At 41.8% G+C, this 25,326-nt stretch overlaps 1 protein-coding gene across 3 annotated transcripts in view; it reads right to left on the bottom strand.

The window, feature by feature from the left end:
• LOC134350426 (ALK tyrosine kinase receptor-like) overlaps positions 1 to 25,326 on the bottom strand; it is a 1,308,522-nt gene that overhangs the window by 349,705 nt on the left and 933,491 nt on the right. For all 3 annotated transcript variants that reach the window (XM_063055604.1, XM_063055603.1, XM_063055605.1), the window contains exons 7-8: positions 18,614 to 18,763; positions 3,895 to 3,995 (exon numbers count right to left, since the gene is read on the bottom strand). In XM_063055604.1, coding sequence (XP_062911674.1) covers positions 3,895 to 3,995; positions 18,614 to 18,763 — 251 coding nt within the window. The remainder of the gene's footprint in view (positions 1 to 3,894; positions 3,996 to 18,613; positions 18,764 to 25,326) is intronic.

Here is a 25,326-nt window from a genome sequence, read left to right as displayed (position 1 = left end):
CCATGGGAAAGAATATAGTTAGACTGAGAGTTAAGGTTTTAAATTAGAGAAGGACTGACTTTAATAGTACAAGACAGAACTGCTAAAAGTAGATTGGGACCAGCTGCTGGAAGAAAAACAACATTTGATAAGTCAGAGGCATTTAGTAGTGAAATAGTAAGAGTTAGCACATCCCTCTAAGGATAAGAAGCAAAGACAGGATTAGCAAACTTTGGTTAACAAGGGAAATAGAAGGTATTTTCATGAAAAATAAAAAGCTTATTATTATCAACCGAATCCATTGAGGCTTATAGAGAATGTGGGAGAGATCTTAAGAAAAAGGTTAGGAGAGCAAAAAAGGGATATGAAGTAGTCTGGCCAACAGAACTAAAGGGAACTTGAAAACCTATTACCAACATGTTAGAAGCAAGAGGGTAGCCAAAGAAAGAGCAGTTCAGCTGAGGGACCATAAATGAAGTCACCGAATGGAGCCCGTGAACATGTGATGCCCTGAATAAATACTTTGCATCAATATTCACCAGGGAGAAGGAGGGGGATGATGAAGAGTTAGGGGAGATGTACACTGATAGTCTGGAACACGTGTGTACCAGGAGAGAGGAAGGACTAGGAATTTTGATGGACATGACAGATCCCTAGGGCTTGCTGAATCTATCCCAGCATGTTATGACAAACAAGGGATGAGACAGCTGGGGTTCTACTGGTGATGTCTGCATCATCTTTAGCTATGGGTGGGGTATCAGAATACCCGAAGGTGGATAACATTGTTCACACATTCAACAACATTGATAAGGATAGTCAAGAAATTACAGGCTTCAACAACATGCTCAAAATGCTGGAGGAAATCAGCATGTCAGGCGGCACCTATGGAGTGAAATAAACAGTCAAAGGTTCAACCTCTCACTGCAATGGGAAGAAGATCCCACGCTTCAAAAAGGCAACAATTATACCAGTGCCTAAGAAGAATAAAGTGAGCTGCCTTAATGACCATCACCCGGTAGCACTCACATCGACAGTGATGTCAGTGACAGGGAATTTCCCCTGGGATCAATAAAGTATGACTATGACTATGAAATGCTTTAAGAGGTTGGTCATGACCAGACTGAACTCTTGCCTCAGCAAGGACCTGGACCCATCACAATTTGCCTATCACCACAATATGTCAATGGCAGACGCAATCTCAATGGCTCTCCACATGGCTTTAGACCACCTGGACAACACAAACACCTACGTCAGGATGCTGTTCATTGACCATAGCTCAGCATTTAATACCATCATTCCCACAATCCTGATTCAGAAGTTGCGGACGTGGGCCTCTGTACCTCCCTCTGCAATTGGATCCTCGAATTCCTAACGGAAGACCACAATCTGTGCAGATTGGTGATAACGTATCCTACTCGCTGACGATCAATGCTGGTGCACCTCATGGGTGCATGCTTAGCCCACTGCTCTACTCTCTATATACACAGGAAGACGAAGGAACACATACCAATCCTCATAGAAGGATTAGAAGTGGAGAGAGTGAGCAGTTTCAAGTTCCTGGGTGTCAAGATCTCTGAGGATCTAACCTGGTCCCAACATATTGATGTAGTTATAAAGAAGGCAAGACAGCGGCTATACTTTTTTTAGGAATTTGAAGAGATTTGGCATGCCAACAAATGCATTCAAAAACTTCTGTAGTTATAGCATAGACAGCATTCTGACAGGCTGCATCATTGTCTGGTATGGAGGAGCTACTGCACAGGACCTAAAGAAGCTGCAGAAAGTTGTCAATCTAGTCAGCTCCATCTTGGGTACTAGCCTACAAATTACCAGGACATCTTTAGGGAACGGTATCTCAGAAAGGCAGTGTCCATTATTAAGGACCTCAAGCACCCAGGGCATGCCCTTTTCTCACCGTTACCATCAGGTAGGAGGTGCAGAAGCCTGAAGGCACACACTCAGCGATTCAGGAACAGCTTCTTCCCCTCTGCCATCCGATTCCTAAATGGGCATTGAATCTTTGGACACTACCTCACTTTTTTGTTAAATATACAGTATTTCTGTTTTTGCACATTTAAAAAATCTATTCAATATATGTAATTGATATACTTATTTTTTTTTTATAGTATTTATTATTTTTTTTCTCTGCCAGATTATGTATTGCATTGAACTGCTGCTACTAAGTTAACAAATTTCACGTCACATGCCAGTGATAATAAACCCAATTCTGATAAAAGGTCTCGGCCAGAAACATTGACTGTTTATTCACCTACGTAGATGCCGCCTGACTTAGAGTTCCCTCAGCATTTTGTTTGCATTGCTCAAGGGTTACAGCGTCTGCAGCCTCATGTGTTGAGCCTGTGAGCCTTATATCAATAATAAGGAAACTTTATAGAGAATGGTACAAAAAAAACCTAAAGAAAACATGCAGTGAGTGGCAGTTCTGTGGGTGAAAACGCCTTGTTAACGAGAGAGGTCGGAGGAGAATGGCTAGACTGCTTCAAGCTGACAGGAAGTCGACAGTGACTAATAATCATGCATTACAACAGTTGTGTGTAGAAGAACATTTTGGAATACATAAAATGTCAAAACATGAAGTGGATGGGCTACAGCAGTAGACCACAAACATACACACAGTTGGCACTTTATTAGGTACAGAATATCAATGAAGTCTTGAGGAGTACTTCTTGGATGGATGACCAGTTCCCAGATATACCCAACATGCAATATAGTGAAGATAGTGCAAACATACTGAACTGTGATTTAATCCAAGACCAACAAAATAAAAAAAAGTTGGAATAGGTTTTATTTCCACATGATATCTGCTGGATTGATCAGGTATGCAAAGAAAGGGAACAGTTAGGAATGAGAGCCCCATTTACACAACCATACTGTAGAGAGAGTGCAGAGGAGAATTACAAGGTTGTTGCCTGGATTGGGGAGCTTGCCTCAAGAGAATATGTTGAGTGAACTTGGCCTTTTCTCCTTGGAGTGACGGAGGATGAGAGGTGACCTGATAGAGGTGTATAAGATGATGGGAAGCATTGATTGGGTGGATAGTCAGAGGCTTTTTTTCCCAGGGCTGAAAATGGCTAACATGAGGGGGCACAGTTTTAAGGTGCTCAGAAGTAGGGGCAAGAGGGACACGTCAGAGGTAAGTTTTTCCACACAGAGAGTATTGGGTGCATGGAATGCACTGCCAGCGAAGGTGGTAGAGGCAGATACAATAGAGTCTTTTAAGAGACTCTTAGATAGGTACATGGAGCTTAGAAAAATAGAGGGCTATGCGGTAGGGAAATTCTAGGCAGTTTCTAGAGTAGGTTACATGGTCGGCACAATATTGTGGGCTGAAGGGCCTGTAATGTGCTGTAGATTTCTATGTTTCTATTCAACTGCACTGCACATATTCAGATCCTGAACTTTATAATACTTTAACAGAAGCTTCATATTAGTGTTGGGCACATGGCCAAGTGGTTAAGGCGTTCGTCTAGTTATCTCAAGGTCCCTAGTTCGAGCCTCAGCTGTGACAGCGTGCTTGTGCCCTTGAGCAAGGCACTTAATCACACATTGCTCTAGTCTGGGCGAGGAGTGGCACCCCACACAGACTTTCAATCTGCGCCTTATAAGGTATGAAAATGCCCGACGCAGGCCTCTCATGGTCTGAGTCGATGTTCCCTCCCCTCCCCCTCATATTATGTACCAAATACCTGGCTGAAAACTGCTGTAATGGCTAAACTACTGAAATTTCTGACATTAAAGATTCTTCTGACAGCTTAACAAGAAGACTACATTCATTAGATACTTGGCCAAAAAGGTGACTAATTATGGATTCCAATGTGAAAATAATGGAAATAGAATTGGTTAGGGTGATTCTTCCATTTCAAATTTCAAGTAAAATAGAAGCAGTGTACTTGCCTCACAGGGAGCATTCCTAATAGGAGATGGAAAAATCATACTTCTCAACTCATTGAAGTCGGTTGTCTGTGTCTCTCTGGTGTTGAGGAACAGAAAATGACCTGAAAGAAAAAGAAGAGAAATTAATAAAAATAATTGGTACCTTTGGTAGGTTATTAGATTTGTTTACCATAGCCAGGGTACTTATTTCAATGTAGCATCCCATCCAAGACAGCTCCTGTTTCTCACTACTCTCACTGAGTTCTCAACTCCAATACTTTTAGCTACTCTAAGCAGTAAATCTGTTTGCGAGGGGGAGGTGGGGAGAAATGGTTTAGGCATTGTGGTACATAGCTAGTTACTGACAGGTGTGGAGATGAGTATGTGCACAGTTGAAGAAGTTCCCCTGAGAATGATTTTGGAGACAAATTGGCAATCTTGGCTTATCTTTTTAAGCACTGTTTGCATGCAGCTCCTCCTTTGCTGATAAACAAATTGTACTATATAACAATAAGTATTCTCCCTCAGTACAAGGTTCCTTTTGATTGAATTTTGTCAGGATTGAATGCAAATAGTCGGAAACTATTTATGGGAATCCATTTAAAATAAGCATAACATTTGGAGTTTTGAAGCTCATCCTTTTGCTCTCTGTACATAAAACCTTAAAGCAGAAAAAAGTTTCCATATTTATATAAAATAATAATTGATGTGTGCACGTAAAACATTATGTTAATTATTACATCGAACATTAAAATAAGAGCTTATCCTTCCTGTGTTTCATGTGTAATTCAGGACTTAATACAGTCATTGTAAGACAAACATAGTGGCCACTTCAGGTATAGCAAGTTTCCAGAATCAGCAACAACCAAATTCGATAACTTTAGTGAATATACCAGAGATTTTAAGTAAAAACAGAAAGTGCTGGAAACAATCAATAAGTCATGCCTTGCCTGGAGAGAGAGAAATAGAGTTAACATTTCATGCAAAATAATCAGTGATCTTTCTTTGATTTGTTTAACCATGACATTGAATAATTGCTTTCTCCCCACCAGACTGCATCCAAAATATTTGGAGGACAGATGACTTGCAGTTTTGTAACTGAAGCTAACTGAGAAGTCATTATGGACACGTACTCAGAATCTTACGTCCATGCCATTCACAATGCACTGAATAAATTCTAGGCTTAGCAGCAGAGGGACAATATTGATAACTTTGTAAACAGCAAAATATGGAGTTTATTTGCTTTGCAAGTTACCTTTTTTTTACAGTTTAAATAATATCTTAAACTCTGGTCGATGAAATTCTCTACCGCACTAGCTTGAGATTTTCTGATTGCCAAACTTTCTCATCATCTCTGGAACCCAGATGTTCATTTTAGGTGATTGGAATAGATTGATCATTGATTAGAATTGCTTGATCACTTATAACAGGGATGCCAGAGAGTGGTGGCGAAAGTGGAATGATGGATAGTTGAGGAGGGGACGGTGACTGGAGTTGGCTGCTTGGTTTGGAAGTGGGACCATGAAGATTTCAATGCACCAGTGACTGAAACAGAAAACTAGCCCATATGCTTAGGAGCAGGGTCAACATATTTCTTTTCCTTCTGGCAACATACAGACTGCAGGCAGTTTCCAGATCTGGTTTCCTAGCATGCACGCAAACTGCCAGAAGCTTTTTTTAATAACAGCAATTCCTGACGATGTGGCCTGGAGGAAGCATTAGCTTATTTGCAACAGGCAAAGGTCTAAACAATTGTGTTTGTTGCTTTTCCAGATAAGGCTGGAGTCCCAATTCGGGCTTGATAGTTCCTGCCCATCATTTTGAGAAATTTAATAGGCCACTTAGCATCTTAAAAAAATGTGCTGCCCAGTTAAATTTATGGGCTATAACACGGCGACTGCTGCTTTAATGAATCATATGTTAGTGTGGTTAGTCAATTTTTCGTATACAGTATAAATTGGCTGCCCCAGATTCCATCAGAAAAAGGAGCCTTTGGAAAGTCACCTCTTTCTGCAGGTGCACAGACACTGTTGGAAGCATTCTAAAGCATCTCTAAGCCAACCAAATCCTCTGACATTTGCCCACAAGTACTTCACTTTCACAGTGTTCAGATGAATCACATTGGGAAACCCATTAGTTGTATTAAACCATGCTGGAAGCCAAAAAAATAATGAGACCTGGCGCATAAGTTTATGGAAGCTCAAATGCCAACAATTTATTAAAAACCTGGTACAGCTGTGAGTGTCCTTCAGTTCACAATAAGCAGCCAGTCTGTAGATTTACATTTTTCATGATAGAGAAGGGAAGAACTAAAGTACACATCCCCCTGTGTCATCATGAATTTTGAAAGATTACAGTTGCATTGTGCAATGGTGGGTAAACATCACAATATACGTTTTGGAATTTATTAGTGGCCATGTAACTGTGTTACAAGACCATCAAAATCAGCCACTACATAAACATAGGACGGTACAGCACAGGAACAGGCCCTTCAGCCCATTATGTTTGTGCTGACCATGTGCTGAACATTTATCTGGCCTACATACTAAATCACACATGGCAAACAATCACCACTAAATTGGTGCACGAATTAAACAATTAACGTGTCACATCTGACGACGATGGCCTGATTTCATTTTCACTATATTGATTGCAAAACATTGGCATTCACTGTCATTACAGCACACAACAGAAAAAAAAAACAACTCACAGACTTCTGTGCATGTTTTCTGCTGCACCGGTTTGTGACCTTCACTAGAATAGAAGTAAATTATTCAACTCTTTTGAATTCACAAAATTGCTTCCTTTTTTTGGCAAAATACCCTGAAAATGTTAGGGTTTTCTGTATGATGTCTAATTGAGTTTTTAAATGGAGTTGTAAACTTACTAAACTAAAAAAAACTCTTTTGTAAGTGGTTTATCATTCTCACTGTTAAACATTTCTTACCTATCAAATTCTACATTTTCTTTCGAAGAGTTTATAATAGAGTCATACAGTCTGCAGACAAGCCTTTTGGCCCAACAGTACCATGCTAACTGAGATTCCCATTTGCCTATACTTGGCTCACATCCCTCTAAAACTTCCTTGTATCGGTGTAAGTGCCTTTTAAATGTTGTTAAATGTACCTGCCTCATTCACTTCCTCTGGAAGTTGATTCCTTCGACTGACCATATTTGTGTGAAATATTTGCCCTTCAGAGAGGACTGTAATATTCCTATTTCTACCTTAATCATACCTGTGGCACAATATTTATTTGAATACAGAATATAGAGCATTACAGCACAGAACAGGCCCTTCGGCCCACAATGCTGTGCTGACCTTTTAACTCATTCTGAGATCAATCTAACCCTTCCCTCCTATATAGCTCTCCATTTTTCTATCACTCATGTGCCTATCTAAGAGTTTCTTACATGCCCCTAACATATCTGCTTGTACCACCACCCCTGGAAAGGCATTCTATGCACCCACCACGGTCTGTGTAAAAAATCTCTAACATCCCTCCTATATTTCCTTCAATCACCTTAACATTATACCCCTAAATATCCATATCATACATGTAGAAAACATTTGTTAAAAATTAAGCAATATCCAATAAAGTTAAGACGACTATACCCCTTTGGGTACTGCTGGGCAAATCATAGCAGCAGCAGCCGCCAGACCTGAGGGACTGTGGCTGGCTCGGAGTCTCCATGGCAAAGGGTAATATCAGGCAGTGTGGTAGTTATAGGGGACTTGATAGTTAGTGGGACAGAAAGGACCTTCTGTGGCCACAAAAGGGACACCAGGATGGTGTGTTGCCTCTTGGCTGCCAGAGTATCTGAGCGACTGCAGGATATCCTCAAGGGGGAGGGGAAACAACCAAGTGCGTACTGCCACCTGTGGCATAGGCAGAAAAGGGGAAGAGTTCCTATGTAGTGAACATGTAGAGTTAGGAAAGAGGCCAAAATGAAGGAGCTCGGAGATTATAATCCCCAGATTACTCCCTGTGCCATGGGCTAGTGCAGGTAGGAATGGGGTGATTGCATTGATGAGTGAGGGGTTACAGAGATGGTTCAGTGGACAGGGTTTCAGGTTCTTGCATCGTTGGACCTTTTTCTGGTGAAGTGGTGACCTGTACAATAGGGACAGGTTGCACCTGAACTGCAGGGGAACCAATATTCCAGCTGTGAGGTTTACAGATGCTACTTGGGAGAGCTTAAACTAGTTTTGCAGGGTGCTGGGAACTGGAGCCCAGATTAGTAAGGGAAGGACTGGGACTTTGAGGAACAGATATGTAATCAGATTAAGGAAACGTGTAAAAAAAACAAAAAAATAGGGTTGTTGTCATGGGGGATTTCAACTTCCTGAATGTAAACTGGGACCTTCTTAGTGCAAGGGACTTAGATGGGACTGAATTTGTTATATAGATCCAGGAAGGTTTCTTAAATCAATATGTGGATGGTCCATGGAGAGGAGGGGTCATACTGGATCTGATGTTGGGTAATGAGCCTAGCCAGGTGACTGACCTTTCACTGGATGGACAGTTAGGGAACAGTGAAGACAACTCCTCATCTTTCAGGATAGTTATAGGTAAAGGTAAGTATGGTCCTTGTGGGAGGGTTTTTAAAATGGACTAGGCAGATTACAAGGGCATTAGGCAGGATCTAAGAAGAGTTAATTTGCAACACCTTTTCTCTGGCAAGTCCACATCAGACATTTGGAGGGTGTTTAAAGATCAATGGCACAGTGTCCAGGAAAGGTATGGTAGAAGGAAGGGCAGGGATGGAAAGATAAGAGAACCCAGGATGTCCAGAGAGGTGACCAATTTAGTCAAGAAGAAAAAAGGAAAAGTATGTAAAGCTTTGGAAGTCAGGATCAAATGAAACACACAAGTAGTGTAAAGAAGCCAGAAAATAATGAAAGAAGGGAATCAGGAAAACCAGGAGAGGCAAGTAAGATCAAGGTAAATCCTGTCATTCTATACATACATCAAGAATAAGAGGATAAATAGGGAGAGGGTGGGATGGCTCAAGGGTAAAGAGGATAACATTTACTTGGATGCAGAGAATGTGAGTGAGATTGTTAATGAGTTCTTTGTTTCAGTATTTACCAAGGAAAAGGATATGGAGGACCAGGAGATCAGTGTTAAGTGTATAAATACATTAAGCTGTTTAGAGGACGAGTAAGAGGAAATGTTGGACTTCCTAATGAATATTAAGGTGGATAAGTTCCCAGGACCTCATGGGATTTAGCCCAGGTTATTGAAGGAGGCAAGACACAAGATTATTGGGCCCTTGATCTGTATCATCATGTCCACCCTAGCCACAGGTGAGGTCCCAGAGGACTGGCAAGTAGCTAATGTTGTACCCCTATTTAAGAAGACAACAAGGGAAAATCCTGGGAACTATAGACTGGTGAGACTCACATCAGTTGTTGGGAAATTGTTGGAGAAAATTCTTAGGGATAGGATATATGAGCATTTGGAAACCCATGGCCTAATTAAGGAGAGCCAGCACGGCTTTGTGTGTGCCTGGTCGTGCCTTCTAACTTGATTGAGGTTTTTTGACAAGGTGTCGACAGAGATTGATGAGGGTAGGGCAGTGGACTTCGTCTACATGGATTTTAGTAAGCTGTTTGACAAAGTCCCTCTTGGGATGCTAACCCAGAATATTAAAATACATAGGATCAACACAGTGAATTGGCTGTTTGGATTCAGGAATTGATTGCACATAGAAGACAGAGAATAGTGGTTGAAGGGACTTATTCAAGTCATGTTGATATTAAGGGAGAGGAGGTGTTGGAGTTGTTAAAACACATTAGGACAGATAAGTCCCCGGGGCCTGACGGAATATTCCCCTGGCTGCTCCACGAGGCGAGGGAAGAGATTGCTGAGCCTATGGCTAGGATCTTTCTGTCCTTGTTGTCCACGGGAATGGTACCAGAGGATTGGAGAGAGGCAAATGTTGTCCCCTTGTTCAAAAAAGTTAGTAGGGATAGTGCGGGTAATTATAGACCAGTGAGCCTTACATCTGTGATGGGAAAGCTGTTGGAAAAGATTCTTAGAGATAGGATCTATGGGCATTCAGAGAATCATGGTCTGATCAGGGACAGTCAGCATGGCTTTGTGAAGGGCAGATCGTGTCTAACAAGCCTAATAGAATCCTTTGAGGAGGTGACCAGGCATATAGATGAGGGTAGTGCAGTGGATGTGATCTATATGGATTTTAGTAAGGCATTTAACAAGGTTCCACATGGTAGGCTTATTCAGAAAGTCAGAAGGCATGGGATCCAGGGAAGTTTGGCCAGGTGGATTCAGAATTGGCTTGCCTGCAGAAGGCAGAGGGTCGTGGTGGAGGGAGTACATTCAGATTGGAGGATTGTGACTAGTGGTGTCCCACAAGGATCTGTTCTGGGACCTCTACTTTTTGTAATTTTTATTAATGACCTGGATGTGGGGGTAGAAGGGTGGGTTGGCAAGTTTGCAGATGACACAAAGGTTGGTGGTGTTGTAGATAGTGTAGAGGATTGTCAAAGATTGCAGAGAGACATTGATAGGTTGCAGAAGTGGGCTAAGAAGTGGCAGGTGGAGTTCAACTCGGAGAAGTGTGAGGTGGTACACTTTGGAACGACAAACTCCAAGGCAGAGTACAAAGTAAATGGCAGGATACTTGGTAGTGTGGACGAGCAGAGGGATCTCGGGGTACATGTCCACAGATCCCTGAAAGTTGCCTCAGGTAGATAGGGTAGTTAAGAAAGCTTATGGAGTGTTAGCTTTCATAAGTCGAGGGATAGAGTTTAGGAGTTGCGAGGTAATGATGCAGCTCTAAAAAACTCTGGTTAGACCACACTTGGAGTACTGTGTCCAGTTCTGGTCGCCTCACTATAGGAAGGATGTGGAAGCATTGGAAAGGGTACAGAGGAGATTTATCAGGATGCTGCCTGGATTAGAGAGTATGCATTATGATCAGAGATTAAGGGAGCTAGGGCTTTACTCTTTGGAGAGGAGGAGGATGAAAGGAGACATGATAGAGGTGTACAAGATAATAAGTGGAATAGATAGAGTGGATAGCCAGTGCCTCTTCCCCAGGGCACCACTGCTCAATACAAGAGGACATGGCTTGCAGGTAGGGGGTGGGAAGTTCAAGGGGGATATTAGAGGAACGTTTTTTACTCAGAGCGTGGTTGGTGCATGGAATGCATTGCCTGAGTCAGTGGTGGAGGAAGATACACTAGTGAAGTTTAAGAGACTACTAGACAGGTACATGGAGGAATTTAAGATGGGGGGTTATATGGGAGGCAGGGTTTGAGGGTCGGCACAACATTGTGGGCCGAAGGGCCTGTAATGTGCTGTACTATTCTATGTTCTATGTTCAAATTGGAGCTCTGTAATTAGTGGAGTTCCACAGGGATCTGTGCTGGGACCTCTGCTGTAATGTGTATAAATGACCTGGATGAAAAGGTAGCTGGGTGGGTTAGTTAATTTGCAGATCATAGCAAGGTTGGTGGAGTTGTGGGTAATGTATAAGACTAGCAAAGAAAACAGCATGGTATAGATCAGTTGCAGATATGTGCTGAGAAATGGAAGATGGAGTTTAATCCAGATAAATGTGAGGTGTTGCACCTCAGTAGAGCAAATGCAAGGGGACTGTACACTGTTAAAGGCGAGGACCTGAACCGTGCTGTTAAGCAGAGACATCTTGGGATCCATCTTCATAGCACGTTGATAAGGTGGTTAAGGCAGCTTATAGAATGTTTACTTTTATTAGTCAAGGCACTGAGTTCAAAAGACTTGATAAAACTCTGGTTAGGCCACATCTGAAGTATTGTCTACAGCTCTGGTTGCCCCATGACTGGGAAGATACTGAGGCTTTGGAGAAGGTGCAGAAGAGGTTCACCAGCATGTTGCCTGGTTTAGAGAGCATGTGCTATCACAAGAGACCTGATAAACCTGGGCTGTTTTCTCTGGAGCATCAGAGGCTGGGAGGAGTTCTGATAGAGGTTTACAAGATTATGAGAGGCAGAGATAGAATGGACAGAGTATCTGTTTCCCAGGGTTGAAGTGTCTAATACTAGAGGGCAAGCATAGAAGGAGAGACGGGGTGGGTTCAAGGGGGATGTGAGGGGCAGAGTCGTAGATGACTGGAATGCACTGCCTGGTATGGGGGTAGAGACAAATACGTTAGAGGCTTTTAAAGGACATGTGAATAGGCGCATGGATATATGGAAGATGGAGTGATATGGACATTGTGTAGGTAGGGAGGGATTAGTGTTATGGTATGTTTGATTTGCTTTTTAGCTAGTTTGGCACATTATTGTGGGCTGAGTAGCCTGTTCCTGCACTCTACTGTATTCCGTCCTTCCTGGCTTGCGGTCTTCGAGAATTCTTTAATGAGATCGACCACTCGACTTTCTTGATGACATCACTGCTGCTATGTGCTAAGTGCCGTCACAGGTAGATAGGGTTGTAAAGAGAGCTTTTGGTACATTGGCCTTTATAAATCAAAGTATTGAGTATAAGGAGTTGAAATGTTATGGTTGTATAAGGCATTGATGAGGCTGAATTTGGAGTATTGTGTACAGTTTTGGTCACCAAATTACAGGAAGGATATTAATAAGGTTGAAAGAGTGCAGAGAAGGTTTAAAGGATGTTGCTGGGACTTGAGAAACTGAGTTACAGAGAAAGGTTAAATAGGTTAGGACTTTATTCCCTGGAGCGTAGAAGAATGAGGGGAGATTTGATGGAGGTATATAAAATTATGATGGGTATAGATAGAATGAATGGAAGCAGGCTTTTTCCACTGAGGCTAGGGGAGAAAAAAACCAGAGGACATGGGTTAAGGGTGAAGGGGGGAAAGTTAAAGGGAACATTGGGGGGGGGGGCTTCTTCACACAGAGTGTGGAATGAGCTGCCAGATGAAGTGGTAAATGCGGGCTTACTTTTAACATCTAAGAAAAACTTGGACAGGTACATGGATGAGAGGTGTATGGAGGGATATGGTCCAGGTGCAGGTCGGTGGGACTAGGCAGAAAAATGGTTCAGCACAGCCAAGAAGGGCCAAAAGGCCTGTTTCTGTGCTGTAATGTTCTGTGGTTCTATAGATCTCCCTGAACTGCTGGCTGAAAGCAACTAGCATCAGAAAAGGGGAGGGGCATTTGGTAACAGCTTTTCTTCAAAGTTGGTGGCAAGAATAGATGCGTCAAAGTTGTATGAAAGGAGAGATGATTAAACAATGTGTGCTGCCTGTTGAGACGCAGGAGACTGCAGATGCTGACTTCTGGAGCAACAAACAATTGGCTGTATTCCAGCAGAAATATGTTGGAGAGTCCCGCTGTGGGTTATTGATCCAAACATCTTTTCATTCATCAGATGATCCTTGGCCTAGATTTGTGGACAGAGCTGGTTGAATGCAAAGGATCTACCACACAAACAAAAAATGAACAACCGGATAGACCAGCAAATTGAATTGTCGCGGACTGGTACAGACGGCTGTGAAAGTGCAAGATAAAAAAAAGAATGCAATTTTACTAACAGAATTGTACATCAATAAACTGCTTCAATTCACTCTAACCACAAGCAGGTAATGCACCAGAGCAATATCAATATGATTGATTTTCTGTTCCTTGGAATAAGGCTTTGCGGCCTGGCCTGTAGCACTGTCAAATGAAGATGATGAGTCCAATGTCATGGTGACCCAGTGAGTCCTGGATTGGGTCAATTCTCAGCCCCGACTGATGCTGACATCATCTTTCATTCCTCCATAACGAAGAAAAACACACAGGCATGTCAACATATTGCTGTCCACATGCAGCTCATTAACCAAAAGCCAAATGCTGCAGAATTGGAAACTGAATTATTCTGGGGCACATACTTCTGCCCTTTCAACTGAAAGCAGTTGTCAGTACTGGAAGACCTGAAGTGGAGGTGAGAATTTTATAAAGGTTTTGTAGAGATGACTGAAAGAACTTAGAACCATTACAATGGAAGTAATTTTGATTTGTATGGCCAAGGAGTGATAGTGATAGTGGTTTCCAGTTTAAGATGACGCTGGTGAATCTCAGTGACTTCTGGCTGGTGGCCGATGAAACAAGGTAAAAAACTAAATACTTTGTTAATCACTCTTTTTCTGGCAAACAACCATGGCAAGCGATAGTCGGTACCGTCCCTTTGGACTTGGAGGCAGTTTGATGTGGCAGAACCGAGTGAGACAGTGGGCCTGTCGCTGAGAGTGAGGAAGACTTGAGGTTTGATTGTCTTAAGTGTTGTGCTGAACCTGCAAGGTCAGTTATGAGCTGACTCGAGGTAGCGAGGTGCTTTAGCATACTGATTCGACTGAACTCGATGTTTGGACAGAGACTCAAGCACAGGGCTGAATTGGAAAGGCTGGTTACAGGCTGAATTGAGGTGGGGGGGGGTCTCGGCCTCGGCCTCATAGCATAAAGGTGATTGAACCTGATGTTTAGACATTGATTTAAGCACCAGGCCCGTTTGAAAAGATCAGGGTGTCAGGACCAGAGGTGAGGAACAGACCAGTTCAGATCACTGCTCCATGACTTAGCTCTGTGCTGAACTGAGAGTCTAAAATATTATATATTTAGATAAATATGAAAGACCGTCAAACACCCAATATTCAGAGAAAAAAAACACATACAGGTTCTTTTGGGTTTCATAGCTACCTGTTAGGGGATGAATCCTAAGTTTGTACAATGTATACATACTTTGATAATAAATTAACTTTGAATTGGGTGTCCATTAACAATACCATTAAAAATTGCGAGAGGTGTTAAAAATAGTTGCCATAATCTTCTCTGCAGAACTTAAGATCACATAAGCTTCTGCTTATGGATTTTAGCACCAGATGTAAAAAGTGGGCAAGGGTTGTCAGGTCCTTCTGCAGAGCTTGAGGTCATTTGAATTATTAGGAACTTGTGAAGGCCAATTAAAAAAAAGAGTAAGGTTTAAATGGAGCAGTCATTGTATGTAGACCAGGGTTAGAATGGAGAGCTTGAAGCTTTGGTTCAAGAGGCTTCAGTGAGGAGAGGCAGAGGCAAGCTTCTTTCTTATTTCACTGTTAGAGCAGTGGGAATGATAGTCAGGACATCTTGCAGGATGTGGGAAGACAGGGAAACCTCCAGTGTCTGTGACGATAACACCTTCATATAAGTGCATCCAGCTGCAGATTCTTATAGACTGTTACAGCAGTGGAGATAGAGCTGGATAACGATTAGTTCATTTGGGAGATGGAGGGGTTGATTGACAGGAAATACAGGGAGGTAGTTACACCCAAAGTGCAGGACACAAGAAACTGGGTGACTGTCAGCAGAGGGAAAGCAGATGGGCAGCTCGTGCAGGATACACCTTTGGCTGTTCCCCTGAATAGCAGCAGAATTAGGCCGTTTTCAGGTTGTGCCCTCAAGTATAATACCATGAAAGATAAATATATTGTTTTGGATGCTATCAGGAGGACACCTGGCAGAGGAAAGCCACAGCAGAAAAATCTCTTGCACTAATTCGGACTCTGAGATTCAGGAGGAAAGGGGTGAGAAGAGGCAAGCGGCAGTTACAGAAAATTCATTGGCTAGGGGATGAGAATAAGATTCCTGGATTGGAAGTTGTCTCCCAGGTACTAGTGTCAGGGGCACCTTGGATAGAGTCCATAGCATTCTTAAGGTGGAGGGTGAGCAGCCGGAATGTGAGGCATTGCAACTTAGGAGGACAAATCAGGATAACGAGCGGTAGGACACGGCGGAGTATGGTACAACAGAGGGACCTGGGAATACAGATCTATAATTCCTTGAAAGTGACGTCACAGGTAGATGAGGTTGTAAAGCAAGCTTTTGGCTCATTGGCCTTCATAATGTACTGAGTACAGGAGTTGGGATGTTATGTTGAAGTTGTACAAGATGTTAGTGAGATGTAAATTGAAGTCTTGTGTGCAGTTCTGGTCACCCACCTACAGGAAAGAAGTAAATAAGATTGAAAGAGTGCAGAGAAAATTTACAAGGATGCTGCCAGGACTTGAAGACCTGAGTTATAGGGAATGAATAAATAGGTTAGGATTTTATTCCCTAGGAGAATGAGGAAAGATTTAATAGAAGTATATAAAATTATGAGGGGCATAGATAGGGTAATGCAAACAGGCTTTTTCCACCAAGTTTGGGTGAAACTACAACTAGAGGTCATAGTTTAAGGGTGAAAGATGAAATATTTAAGGGAGAACTTCTTTCTCAGAGGGTGGTGCGAGTGTGGTTGAGCTGTTAGCGGATGTGCGTTTGATTGCAACATTTAGGAGAAGTACGGATAAGTACATGGATGGAGACTGTGGTCTGGGAGTGGGTCTATAGAAATAGACGGAACAGTTTGGAAAAGACTAGATGGGCCAAAGGGCCTTTTTCTGTGCTATAGTGCTCTACTGCTATGACACACCAAGAATCCATTTGATTCATAAAATGGAAAGGGGTCATTTGATCATCTAGTCTGTCTCAGTCAATGACTTCCATGCATTTCTGTCCCACGTATCCTTTTGCTGTGACCATCTTTATATGCCAATGTGCAAATCGGTTCTGATGAAAGGTTATTGATCTAAAAATTTCTCTGTCCAAAATCATTGCTTAATCTACTGTGTGTTTCCAGCAGTTACAATGTTTAGTTTGTAATCATCCACAAGTAGAAGGTATTTTTACATACCCAACCTTCATAATTTTAAAAATGTTTTACAAGTCTGTTCCCATTACACCCTTTTTCCCTCTCAAAAAGAATTCAATCCTGGTCAATTTTTGCAGCCACCTAACTCTGTTAAATGCTTTCTTGGTAATGAACAGAACCAGTGTATGGCCCAATGGAGCCAGAGTGAACCACAGCTGGTATTGGATGTGAAAATTCTCCAGCTGCCTTAAGTCATAGGAAGCACAAAGGTAGGTGGTTTACATTGCTAAAGGCAAACATTTCAGCTCCAGAATATTCCTGAAGGCAATTCTTGCAGGCAGCAGACACAGCTACCTTTACTGGCTGCTTTAATGTCTTTCCCTAAGGTTGGAAACGGGGTTGCTTGCTGATTCCTGCACAGTAGTCTATTTGCTGTCTCTCAGATAACGAAGGAGTCTGTGCTCCAAGCTAGAAATGTTAGGAAGCCTGACATAGTCCAGGACAAAGCAGTCTTCCTGAGCACCCTCTATTCATTCCATTATGTATTTACTGCTTGCACCTCCTGTGAACCACAACTGCATCTTGCAGCTATCTACAGAATGAACTGAGGAAGGTCACCTAAACCCATCTGGCAGCCCGTACAGAAGCAGGCTTCCCATCAATCTTACTTTCCGTTTCCAACTACTTGCTATTTATGTGTCAAGGTTTGCAGTTTAAATTCCAACCCCCACATTGATAACATTAGATGAAAATACAGCTTCTCTCCTTTGCTAGTGATGTAGTAGTGGGAGTGTGGAACGAGCTGCCATCTGACGCGGTAAATGCAGGCTCGCTCTTAAGTTTTAAGAATAAATTGGATAGGTACATAGATGGGAGCGGTCTGGAGGGTTACGGACCGGATGCAGGTCAATGGGACTAGCAGAATAATGTTTCGGCACAGACTAGGATTGAAGTTCTAATACTTCTGATTTTCCTCCCAGTTCTTTAGTAGAAATACTGGGGTGAAGGAGTGGGGGTATATTTATGGTAGTGTGGAAAGTTGTAAAGGTTTATTATAACTAAGGAAGCTGGCTGGGATGTTAAGTGATGTTCCTGGCAAGTTTAATGGCACAGTCACTGATATATGTTTAATTCAAATTTCCCATCCAGTGAATGACCAGATGACGATGAGAAGGGAGTGATGGCTGGCAGGCAATCCCAGGCTTGGGACCCAGAAATGAGAGCATAGAGAATGCTGGGGATTGTAGGTATTCCACCTCTCCGTAACCACATAGGACCGAGCGTGCAGAGAGCCAGAGTACAGGATACAAGACCAAGATGAGGCAGATTAGCAATTGGGCCAAATACTGAGAGTCTGCAATCGGAGGCAAGAATAAAGTTTCAATTGCTGATGTGGAAACACACAGTTGCTGGGTGGGTCACAAGGCTCTCATTGCTGGGTGGAACAGAAAAGGTCGATGGTCAAAGCTTAGCAGGAGGTTTTGTGAAAGTTTCAAATGGGAGAGGCAAGAGAGTTCAGAGTTGTGCAGAGGAGAAAAAGGAGTCATGGGGGAGGGTAAAAGGGACACTGGAAGCACTTTTGATCCTCTTGACCCTAGCGGTGCTTAAGAGCTGCAAGAACCTGCAACTTTGGGATCAGATCTACTTTGATTTTGTACCTGCTGACCTTCTCTGGCAGATGACGACAAAATGGTGTCTACCACCTGATGGTACTCCAACTCCTGTAGGAGTACTCTTAAGAATTTATGAGCATTATAGAGGTCATGTACCAGAAGTAGTTGGAGACATTCCTGAATCAATGTGAAAATGTATTGGAGAGATTGAAAAGAGAGAAAGCACATGAGTGAGCTAGGAGCAGTGATAATGAGGATGGAAGAAGTGAACAAAGAAGGGATAGAGAGAGATTACTGGGTTAGCTGGAGAAAGAGTGATGGAAGCAGCAGCAGGGATAGGAGGGAGAGGGGTAACAGAATGAAGTGAAAAGGAGGGAGAATGAGCAGGAGATAGGGAAGAGAAAGGATTAGTAAAGGCAATAAAGCAGATGAAAACCTAGAATTAGTGCTATGCCATTCAGTTAAATGCCACCAGGTTCAACGATGAAATTTTATATCAGATACCTTCTGAACTACATGATTTTCTCTCCAATTCTTCAACGGTAGAATGACTTTCTTTCACTTTCCAGCTTGGTTCGTACATCACCGATGTCATTGACGACCACCCACAATCGCCTTCTTCGAAGGAACAGTGCGAGCCAACTGGCAGATTACCTGGTAAAAGAAAGGCATCTTTGTCTAAAAGGAATGGTTGTTGTAAGTTACAAATGCAGATGATGCACTATTAGTAAAATTATATTACTAAGTGGCAAGAAAGCACAGATCCAAGTGAAGAGAGATGAGTGAATTCACGAATGGATTGTTTTCATGGTGTCATGTTCACAAAAAGCATTTTCACTAACAATTAGATGCATTCATTTTGAAATGGTCAATTTAGGATTTTTAGCAGGTAGCTAATGAGTGCTGGAATGATAATAAATGATGCTTTGGGGTGATATGTATTCCACACAGTGGATTTCAGGATCAATTTCATAATGAGAACAAAAAATAACTGTGTGGCTAGCTCAGAGCTGGCCACCACATGGCGAACAAAGCCAACATCACCTCCTGTATCAGATATTGACTGGCCTTCTGTGGATTTCCACTTAACTTCACTTTTCTATCATTTTGAATATTTCATTTTGTCCCTACAAGTCATTCTATCAAAACCATTTAATTTCTTGATTAGCTGAAGATGCACCAAGTTCTACTGACCATTGCTCAGAATGGATATAGAGTCACTGGAAACTGTACGGAGATCAGATTCAGAATCAGGTTTAATATCACTGGCAAACATCATGAAATTTGTTGTTTTGTGGCAAGAGTACGTTGCAATACATAATAATAGAAATCTATGAATTACCATAAGAAATACATAAACATATAAGTAGTGCAAAAGAACAAAAGAGATCAACACAAGGGTCATAAGTAATGAAGATGATCAAATGGTAACTGCAAAATGTACTATCCAGAAAGAAGCCAAATGAGAAATTAATCTACTGCTATGTGAATGTAGGATATTATAACTCGACCTAGAAAACATGGAGATAAACGGAAATGATTTCCAATTGTGTTTAAAGCATATACCAAAAAGCATATTCACAATAATGTTTCAGATGCAATGCAAAAAATGATAGAAGTGTTCATAATATTGTTGGGTATTAACATAGGAGGAGTTATGACACGTTAGTGATGGAAGTTCCAACTTGAATTGCTTTTTCTTTCCCTGGCATTTGGCTTCCACAGGGCAAATAAAGAAATCCTTCAGATGCTTAGAGTATATCCCAAAGCTGTTGCTTTCCTTGGTAATGAGGGTTGTAACTGGTTATGAGATCAAATGAAGTGATAGCCAATAATGGACTTGCATTTCTCTGGTGTCTCAGTACATCAGAAAATTTCAGAGTGCATACCATTATTGACATAATGTTCATGTGTACTTACTCACGTAATGTAAACAGATGGAGTTTTCAATTTGACAATGGTAATATCCCTCAGATAGCAGAGATACACACTTAATAATCTATTTTACAATCATATGAATTAGGATTAGGAGTAGACAACTCAGCGTTTTAAGCCTGTTTCTCCATTTAATAAGACTGAGCTCATTGATTGTAAACTCAGTTCTTCTTTCACATCTACCCACAGTAACCTATCACCCCGTTACTTTTCAAACATTCTGTTCACATCCATCTTAAGAGTATTCAAAGACTCAATTTGTCTGAGTGGATATTAATGCTCATGGTTCAATATTTCATGTCACAACAAAATAAAGACAAATTGCTTATTTCTGACTAAAACTATTACAATGCAAAACACATTGATGTTATTACATACAACAATATTAAAAGATAGTTAATTCTTCCCAGCACTACATCTAGCTAAAGTGTGGCAAATGGGTTTACACGCTAGACATTAGAATTAATAACAACGACATATGTCATGAAATTTCTTAACTTTGTGGTAACACTATAATGCAACACATAATAAAAGAGAGAAAAAGAAAACTGAAATACAGACTATATAATAGTTAAATTAAATATGTAGTGCAAAAAATAGGAAATTAAAAAAAGGTAGTGAATTAGAGTCCATGGGTCTCAATGTCCGTTCAGAAATCAGACAGCAGGGGGAAAGAAGTTGTTCCTGAATTATTGAGTGTGTGCCCTTGGGCTTCTGCACCTCCTTCCTGATGGTAGCATGAGAAGAGGGAATGTCCTTTGTGGTGGAGGTCCTTGCTGATGGACATGAAGGTGTCCATTAATTCGCCACTTTATTAGGCAGAAGAACAAGGAGGGGTAACAGGACTAACGAGTACTCTGCTCTTATCCATCCCCATTAAGGCAGTTCACTGCCCAGAAGCATTTCCACTTTCCTGGGAAGACTGTGCATATGATGCGGTGGGTAAGAATAATATATTACAGTTCTGTAAAGAAACTTCAGACCAATAACGTTTACTTAATTTATTCACTTTATGTCATTTACATTATAACGCAGTAGCCACAGACTACACACCATCCTTACACATCTGGAGAAGAAGGATGCTTATGTGAGAATGCTATTCTTGGATTACAGTTCAGCATTCAACACTGTAATTCCCTCCAGGCTCGACAAGAAGCTCAGAGACCTCGGCCTTCACCCTGCCTTGTGCGGCTGGATTCTGGACTTCCTGTCAGATCACCAGCAGGTGGTAAGAGTGGGCTCCCTCATCTCTGCCTCTCAACAAAGGTTCCCCTCAGGGCTGTGTAGTAAGCCCCCTCCTTTACTCTATGTATACTTATCACTGTGTCACCACCCACAGCTCCAATCTAATTAAATTTGCAGATGATACTACACTGGTTGGCCTAATCTCAAATAGTAATGAGGCAGCCTACAGAGAAGAAGTCATCACCCTGACACAGTGGTGTCAAGAAAGCAACATCTCCCTCAATGTCACAGAAACAAAGGAGCTGGTTGTGAACTACAGGAGGAATGGAGACAGGCTAACCCCTATTGACATCAATGGATCTGGGGTTGAGAGGGTGAACAGCTTTAAGTTCCTCAGCATACACATCACCGAGGATCTCACGTGGTCTGTACATACCAGTTGTACGGTGAAAAAGGCCCAACAGCACCTTTCACTTCAGACGGTTGAAGTTTGGCATGAGTCCCCCAGATTCTAATAACTTTCTACAGGGGCACAATTGAGAGCTTTGTAACTGGCTGTATCACTGCCTGGATTGGGAACTGTACGTCCCTTAATCGCAGGACACCGCAGAGTGTGCTGCAAACAGCCCAGCACATCTGTAGTTGTGAACTTCCCACTATTCAGGACATTTATAGAGACAGATGCGTAAAAAGGGCCTGAAGGATCATACAGTACCTGAGTCACCCCAACCACAAACCTTTCCAGCTGCTACCATCCGGGAAATGGTACCACAGCACAAAAGCCAGGACTAACAGGCTTTGGGATAGCTTCTTCCACCAGACCATCAGACTGATTAATCCATGCTGATTCAATTGTATTTCTATGTTATATTAACTGTCCTGTTGTACATATTTTATTATGTGACGCATAAGACTGATTGTTCTATAATTTTCGCAGTCAATAATTCCAAGAATTTTTGGCAAAGTTATAAATACTGATTTCAAGAGATCGTCAGGCAATACACCAGACTCAAATATGCCATTAAACAGTTCAAAAAGAATATATATGCCCAGATCTTCTAGGGCTTGTATCATTTCCACTGAAATTTCATCAGGTCCAGTGGCTTTACCATGTTTCATGCTTTTCATTGCTTTAGTTATTTCTTCTTTGGTAATAGGTGGGCCAGAATTAGGGTGTTTAATATCTGGGGGTTCCCCTCTATTATCTTCCAAAAGCTGCTCTATATACTGAATCCACCTCTCACGTACTTTATCTGGATCTGTTAGTATGGATCCGTCTGCTGATCTTATACATCCTGTAAAGGAGGTTTTCTTATTTCCAGTAATTTCCTAAATTTTCTTGTGCATTTCTTTGCTGTTGTAAATATGGCCTTCTACTTCATTGCATTTTTCATTCAGCCATTCTTCCTTTGCAATATTGCACAATTGTCTGATCTGTCTGTCTAGCTCTCTGTATTGCACTTCATTATTCTTCACTAACCTTCTGTGTTCCATCAGAGCTAGAATTTCTTGGGTTATCCACCTCTTGTTGGTGTGTTGGATTTCTTGTACTGATTTTTTGTTGAGAATTGTTCTGAGTCAAATTAAAGAAAAGTCAAGAGCAGAAACTTCTAAACTGCAATATGGGTTTATTGAGGATAGAGGAACTAGGAATATAACTTGCATACTACAAATGCTTTCAGAAAGGGCAATTGGATATGTCTTTTTATGTTTTATTGATTTCAGTAAATCATTAAACGTTGACGGAACGGACCAACAACTGCTTTTAAAATTTATATTGGAATCAAATGGCAGTGGTAAAAATTCATGATAATATAAGCAGTTGGACTAAAATTCAAAGAGGAGTTAGACAGGGATGTGTTGCCTCACCGGAACATAGAAACATAGAAAATAGGTGCAGGAGTAGGCCATTCGGCCCTTCGAGCCTGCACTGCCATTCAGTATGATCATGGCTGATCATCCAACTCAGAACCCTGTACCTGCCTTCTCTCCATACCCCCGATCCCTTTAGCCACAAGGGCCATACCTAACTCCCTCTTAAATATAGCCAATGAACCGGCCTCAACTGTTTCCTATGGCAGAGATTTCCACAGATTCACCACTCTCTGTGTGAAGAAGTTTTTCCTCATCTCGGTCCTAAAAGGCTTCCCCTTTATCCTTAAACTGTGACCCCTCGTTCTGGACTTCCCCAACATCGGGAACAATCTTCCTGCATCTAGCCTGTCCAATCCCTTTAGAATTTTATACGTTTCAATAAGATCCCTCCTCAATCTTCTAAATTCCAGCGAGTATAAGCCTAGTCGATCCAGTCTTTCATCATATGAAAGTCCTGCCATCCCAGGAATCAATCTGGTGAACCTTCTTTGTATTCTCTCTACGACAAGAATGTCTTTCCTCAGATTAGGGGACCAAAACTGCACACAATACTCCAGGTGTGGTCTCACCAAGGCCTTGTACAACTGCAGTAAGTACCTCCCTGCTCCCGTACTCGAATCCTCTTGCTATGAATGCCAGCATACCATTCGCCTTTTTCACCACCTGCTGTACCTGCATGCCCATTTTCAATGACTGGTGTATAATGACACCCAGGTCTCGTTGCACCTCCCCTTTTCCTAATCAGCCATTCAGATAATAATCTGTTTTCCTGTTTTTGCCACCAAAGTGGATAACCTCACATTTATCCACATTAAGTTGCATCTGCCATGAATTTGCCCACTCACCTAACCTATCCAAGTCACCCTGCATCCTCTTAGCATCCTCCTCACAGCTAACACTGCCGCCCAGCTTCGTGTCATCCGCAAACTTGGAGATGCTGCATTTAATTCCCTCATCTAAGTTAATATATATTGTAAACAACTGGGGTCCCAACACTGAGCCTTGCGGTACCCCACTAGTCACTGCCTGCCATTCTGAAAAGGTCCCGTTTATTCCCACTCTTTGCTTCCTGTCTGCCAACCAATTCACTATCCACATCAATACCATACCCCCAATACCATGTGCTTTAAGTTTGCACACTAATCTCCTGTGTGGGACCTTGTCAAAAGCCTTTTGAAAATCCAAATATACCACATCCACTGGTTCTCCCCTATTCGTTCTACTAATTACATCCTCAAAAAATTCTATGACATTCATCAGACATGATTTTCCTTTCAGAAATCCATGCTGACTTTGTCCAATGATTTCACCGCTTTCCAAATGTGCTGTCATCACATCTTTGATAACTGACTCTAGCATTTTCCCCACCACCGATGTCAGGCTCACTGGTCTATAATTCCCCGCTTAATCTCTCCCTCCTTTTTTTAAAAAGCGGGGTTACATTAGCCACCCTCCAATCCTCAGGGACTAGTCCAGAATCTAAAGAGTTTTGAAAATTTATCACTAATGCATCCACTATTTCTTGGGCTACTTCCTTCAGCACTCTGGGATGCAGACCATCTGGCCCTGGGGATTTATCTGCCTTTAATCCCTTCAATTTACCAAACACTACTTCCCTACTAATATGTATTTCCCTCAGTTCCCCCATCTCACTACACCCTCGGTCCCCTACTATTTCTGGAAGATTATTTATGTCCTCCTTAGTGAAGACAGAACCGAAGTAGTTATTCAGTTGGTCTACCATGTCCTTGTTCCCCATGATCAATTTACCTGTTTCTGTCTGTAAGGGACCTACATTTGTCTTAACCAATCTTTTTCGTTTCACATATCTATAAAAGCTTTTACAGTCAGTTTTTATGTTCCCTGCCAGTTTTCTCTCATAATCTTTTTTCCCTTTCCTAATTAAGCCCTTTGTCTTCCTCTGCTAGACTCTGAATTTCTCCCAGTCCTCAGGTGTGCTGCTTTTTCTGGCTAATTTGTATGTTTCTTCTTTGGAATTGATACTATCCCTAATTTCCCTTGTCAGCCCCAGGTGCACTACCTTCCCTGGTTTATTCTTTTACCAAACTGGGATGAACAATTGTTGTAGTTCATCCATGCGATCTTTAAATGCTTGCCATTGCATATCCACCGTCAACCCTTTAAGAATTATCCTATTTCATAGCTATAGTGAAATGATACTCAGAGAAATAGAAGACCGAGATGGGATAAAAATTGGAGGC

This window comes from Mobula hypostoma, chromosome 8, assembly GCF_963921235.1.
Source record: "Mobula hypostoma chromosome 8, sMobHyp1.1, whole genome shotgun sequence".
NCBI classification, from domain to species: Eukaryota; Metazoa; Chordata; class Chondrichthyes; order Myliobatiformes; family Myliobatidae; genus Mobula; species Mobula hypostoma.
Note: the sequence above shows the minus strand (reverse complement) of the source record. Positions and strands in the feature narration are given on the sequence as shown.